Consider the following 5770-nt stretch of genomic DNA (forward strand, 5'->3'; position numbering starts at 1 on the left):
AAAAAATCATCACTTTTAATGGTGAACTTATACAGGAAACACAAATACTCATGTTTTGGTGAAAAGTATCTCAATGAAGTGAATTAAAACCATGAAGAACATTCAACAGCACTCTTCCATCACATGTACAGAACATTTACCAGCGTACCATCAAATAAAAATCTCTTCTCCTTCCACATGTGCAGCGAGTATATATGTATGTTTTTTATAATATATCAGTTAACCAAAACACAGAAGCCCAAAGTGAAGCACAACATCCAGCTAACGTTGTTAATAAATGCATTTTCTTTCAGTCTGTTTTGTAAAACATTTCTTTGAATCAGGGATCCTGCAGCTGAAGCAGAGTCCGATTCTTTGCTTTTATTTCCCCCGAACTTCCCTTACAAAGTTTGCACCCTGAATATTCCCCGAACCTTAAAACCCTCCACGCCCGTCACAACCGTGTAACACAGAAGCACGTAATCATCAACAGTACCTGACCATCATTAACCCCTTGTGTATGCATATGTTTGACAGCTGGGGCGTCAAACATGCAGGTGTTTCTGTGCGTGTCCTCACCTGAGGAAAGTGTCCCGCAGCTGCTGCGGCAGAGCGGCGAAGTCGAAGGCGCAGTAGGACTGAGGCAGAGACGCCTCCGTGTTCCTCTGCAGCTCCACGGGAGGGTTGGTCATGATGGGAGCCGCGCTGCCGAAAAACGGATACGAATACCTGAAATACAACAACAACACGAACGTCACCGAACAATCACTAAATCAAAGATCAAACCGCTGTGAGGCACCGGACAGAGGAAAAAAAAGGCAAAATTACCCGAAAAATTTCACACGAAACTTTCTTAACCCTTTAAAACCCGGAGTACCATCGCTTTTCTTGTGCTGCTTTCACAAGCATTTAAAAAAAAGAAGAGAAAAAAGATGGCAAAAAGGCGACGAGCAACATCTGTAGATTTAGAAAATAATTTTTAAACGCTAGGGAAAAAAAGGTTTACGGGGAGAAAAATAAATATCAGGAGAAAAACTATTTTCAATAATCATACGTGAATATTTAAAATTATGTTACAGAATTCTTTAATAATAATAGTACGTTTTTTATTTCATTATTATTTTTATCATGATTATTTATTCTTTCTTTCTTACTCATTTTTAGATTATTCTCTTTAAAATAAACTACTTATGTTATGTGATTGAATTTTTATCAATTTCTTGCTAATTTTTGGATCCTTTTTTCTCACATTGTTCATTGCCGTCCCGCCATGTTCCTGAAGCTCACGTTTTAAAGAACACTGACAAGCTGTTTTTGACTTTTGTCTTCATCGTTACGATAATAACACCGTTAAATTTGATCATAACTTCCAGGATGTTGAGGAGAAAAAGAGAGAAATGAAGACGCGGTCCTTCACCTGAGCGTGGCGGCGATGGGGTGCGTCAGGCCGAGGTTCCCGAGGCTGCGGAGGTCCAGAGAGAAGCAGTAGTGGTGGGCGGAGGACGGGATGGACACTTTGGGAGCGGAGACGCTGACCGACGACGCTGCAGCTTCTGCTGCGGCTTCGGCGGGACTCTGCGGCGGCTCAGGAAGCTCCGAATCTGCAGCTGCACACAAACAGACACAGTGTTCGTCCTCCTGTTTGACCCAAACTGTCCCGACGAGGTGTTTCCAGCCTCACCTGCCAGCTCCGCCTGCGCTCTGCCGCGCTGAAGCTCCTCCAGAAGACTTTCCACTTCACTCTCCGTATGAGAGGACGAGGGAGGAGGACCAGGAGGACCGGGAGGACCAGGAGGACCAGGAGGACCAGGAGGACCAGGAGGACCAGGAGGAGAGGAGTCCGGGGGTTTTCGGAGTGGAGAGGAGCTCTGAGTTCTCTGGACAGCAGGAGGAGGGCTGAAGAGTGTCCCAGCTGCTTCTTTAGTCCCTAAAGACTAGAGACAGGACAGGAGGACATATGAGGTGTTTTAACCCTCAGTGCTCACTTTAATATTACACACACTCGTATCACTCATATCATTAATATTATTTAATTTTTTTGTATTTTTGCTCTCGTTGAGTTCATTTTTTAACCATCAGTCCTAATCATAAATACCAAATATTCATTAATTTGCAGATTTTTAACCCTTTAAATGCCAGGTTTCTGTCATGATGCCGCTATGTTTTTAGATTTTAAAAAAAAAACCCAAAAACCTAAAAACATTAGAGACAGAATCACTGAGAACTGGAAGATTAAGGAAATTAAAGTGACGAAAGATCTGTGTGCAAACAATGTGTTTGCAGACTTTAATTTAAAGTTAAAGTCTGTTGAGTTAATTTAATTTAATTTAATTTTTTTTAAGGAAACATCTGACATTTCGCCCTCTAATTTTTATAAATATTTACAAATTAGAAAAGTCCCAGTTTCCCCGATAGAAGCACCGATAGAGAAAATGTTTAACAGCCAAATTACCAACCGCTCTTATATGTGAGATGAACTAAACAATGAACTGACAGACGACGGGAGCATTCAACCTAAAAACAACAACGTCCTACGAAATGTCCAACAGCCCGCTCCTGCGTGGACATGTCCGACAGCCAGCGTGGACATGTATATCGTGATAAATATCGATATCGACTGATATGAAAAAAATGGTCGTGATGAGACTTTTTTCCCGAATCGTCCCGCTCTAATAGACAGTAACTGCAGTGAACTTTTACACGTATTTCCCCAAAACCTCCACACAGTAAATTAAATTTGGTCGTGAACTTTAGAGAATGTGCGAGATTTGTGATCCACTGATTGTGTGATCTCCAGCTGATCCTGTCGTCTTCCATCACCCCAAACTTGTACTCATTAACCCTTTCAATGTTGACACATTTAATCAAAAAAAGAGCGTTCAGATCTGTACCTGCGGTGCGACCTCCTCCCTCCTCAGGGTCACGGCCACGCCCACAGTCGGCTGCAGGTCTGCGGGCAGAGCCGGCGCCGCCTGTTTGGTGCGTTTCGGAGGCTGGAGTACGAACGCTCCCTCCACCGTCGCCGCCTTGTTCTCCAGATCCGCAGACAGAGCGGCCAGAGCGGAGAGAGCGACGTCCGTGCTGCCTAAAGAGCGATTCCCACAGCACAGGTGGATCTGGGGGGGACAGACGGGGACGAGTGAGGACGCCGTCGGAGACGAACGAGGCGTTAATAATTCGCTCCGACTCTCACCTGTAAACTGGGCTGCTGGGACAGGAAGCTCTGCAGGATCTGTTTGCTGCTGCGGATGCGCACAGAGGCGCGCTCCGGCTCGAAGTCGGGGCTCAGCAGGCTGTGGAAATGCTCGCTGGTGATGTCGTTCCCCAGTAAAGAGTAGTAGAAGAAGAACTCCGACCCCTCCGAGGACAGTTTCATGGTGCTGGGGATCAACTGTGGACAACCAGAATCAGGTTTTAGTGCCAAGAGCATTTAATCATACAAGGAATTTAACTTCATTAACACGGAGGAGGAAAAAAATAAATAACTTTAAATAGAATCAGATAAAAAATACAGAAGCAATATAAAAATATCCTCAGATGTTTTTCAGTTTTCAAACGATCATCAACTGTGAATTTCAACACTTTTACAAACTTTTTTTCTGATTAATTGTTGCAGTTTTAATTCCTCTCAGACCGTTTAAAGCGACAGAGCCGAGGTCGGATACGTTTATATGTGCCGAGAGTTTCTGAAGAAGAAGAAGAAAGCGCTGGCGGCTCGGGCTGCAGGTCATCAGAGGTCACAGTTCTGTTCTCACCTGTTCTAGTTTGGTAGCAAAGGCCACGGTGACGGACAGGACGAACACGTCGCAGCAGAGATCTGCGGGTCCCACCTGATGGTAGCCCTGCTCCGGGACCAGCGTGGCCTCCAGTCTGTCCTGCAGCAGGTCGCTGACTGCAGGAGAACCTGAACCAGCAGCAGAGGGACAACAGGGACCGAACAAAGAGGACAGAGTGTCAAAAAGTTCATTCACACAGACGACAAACGAGCCTGCGGAAAACCACAAACAGGCTCGTTTAGACAACAATTACCTGAAACGTTTTCTACCTTTTCAAAACACGGATAGAGCCCGGCTGATACTGACACAGATACTGGGCAAGTATGTGTATATATACGTGTGTGTGTGTGTGTGTGTGTGTGTGTGTGTGTGTGTTGCTGCTGATCACTGACATATCCCAGACTGAACATCAAAAAATAATAATCTACTTTGCTAAGTAATATTTAGAAAATAATTGATTTATCTTTTTTTTAATCTAAAAACATTGTGCCATCATGACAAAAACCTGGCATTTAAAGGGTTAAAATTCTGAAAATCAATGAATGTTTGATATTTATGATCAGGACTGATGCTGGTTAAAAAAAAACCTCAATGAAAGCAGGAAAATAACATTAATGACAAATATTTTTTAAAAAGCTTAATTTTTTTGTGCAGGGCGATACGAGCGATACTGAAGCGGGCTGAAAGGGTTAATCACACGCAGCACAAGCGCAGTAAACTGATGAAGCGGCTGACCTTGTCGGGGCGGGGCTTTCTTGGCTTTGAACCTATCAGGCGAGGGCTCGGAGGGCTTGGTGTCGTTCTCCAGCGCCATGGCGAGGAGGAGCGCCGGCCTCTGTTTGGTGTATTTGCTGCTCAGCAGCGGAAACCAGCGCGGCTCCTGACGCACAGAAAACACGTTACATCACCGCCAACACGCCAAACACGCCTCCGTACCGGTCCCGGCGCGCAGGGACCGGACGCCAGCGCAGAGAGGAGCCTCACCTGTCTGACCTCCTGCACGGACCGCAGGTCGAGGACGATGTAGCCGACGCTCTCGCTCCTCTTACTCGCAGAGTCGACGGCCAAACACTGAAGCTTGATGGGAGTCCGCTGCAGCCTGAGAGGACGGCGCCAAAAAACAAAGGCTTTAGTTTACATTTTCAAATTAACAAACAAACAAATAAAAATTAAACATTTCAGCTCCGCTAATTTGCTGCTTTATACAGAAATATATCTTAAATGTATAAATTTAGTTTTTTTTCCCTTCAAACTTATTATTTGAATAATTTAAATGATTTTATCATTTTTTTCACTTTGTTTTTTATCTAAATGTTTTTTTCCTTTTGTTTTGTTTTTATTAATTTTTTGTCAGATTAGTCATGTCATTATTTTTTATGTTTGTGTATTATTTACTTACCTAAAAATAAATAAATAAACAAATAAATACATAAAAAATAAATACATTAAAAAAAATAAAGATTTACTGCTTTACAAATAAATATATTTCAGCTTTAAATGTATATATTTCAGTTATTTCAGTTATTCAGTTTACTTTAACCTAATTATGTCCATTATTTAAGTTCTCAAATCTCTCTGTTTTGCTTAATGTAAAAATTAAGCGAATGTGTATTAAAGTATTAAAGTAAAATTTAAGTTGGACCTGTGTTGGTGCAGCGTCCGGCGGTCCAGCTCCCAGGCCAGCTCGGTGCTGAAGAGCGGCTGCTCTCGGTGCTCCGTCGGGTCTGTGGCCAGCTGCTCGCCATCGAAGCTCGCCTGCACCACGAGACTGAGCCGCGGACTCTTCGGGAAGTGACGACCTGCGTGAGGACACACGGCATGTTTGACAATGAGTCCCTGCAACCTGAACAAAAATAAAATGAAATAAACTACACTAAACTAAACTAAACTAAAATAAAATAATTATTATTGCACATTTTATTTATAAAGCACATTTCAGGCAACTCAAAGACACTTTAAAAAAGTCAAGATAAAGAGCTGAAATAAACTTGTGTGGGATGAAGAGATCCTGCAGG

At 43.2% G+C, this 5770-nt stretch overlaps 1 protein-coding gene across 1 annotated transcript; it reads right to left on the reverse strand.

Moving 5' to 3' along the window:
- Positions 1-558: 558 nt before the first annotated feature.
- On the reverse strand, positions 559-5554 carry LOC121938072 (centrosomal protein of 120 kDa; the record flags this gene model as incomplete). The annotated part of the gene is made up of 9 exons (XM_042481356.1): positions 559-708; positions 1397-1586; positions 1661-1913; positions 2871-3095; positions 3173-3370; positions 3735-3883; positions 4491-4635; positions 4740-4854; positions 5398-5554. Coding segments are annotated over 9 exons (1582 nt in total), but the record flags the coding sequence as incomplete, so codon positions are not given.
- Positions 5555-5770: the final 216 nt, after the last annotated feature.

The sequence above is a fragment of the Plectropomus leopardus genome, unplaced genomic scaffold, assembly GCF_008729295.1.
Source record: "Plectropomus leopardus isolate mb unplaced genomic scaffold, YSFRI_Pleo_2.0 unplaced_scaffold28380, whole genome shotgun sequence".
Taxonomy (NCBI): Eukaryota; Metazoa; Chordata; class Actinopteri; order Perciformes; family Serranidae; genus Plectropomus; species Plectropomus leopardus.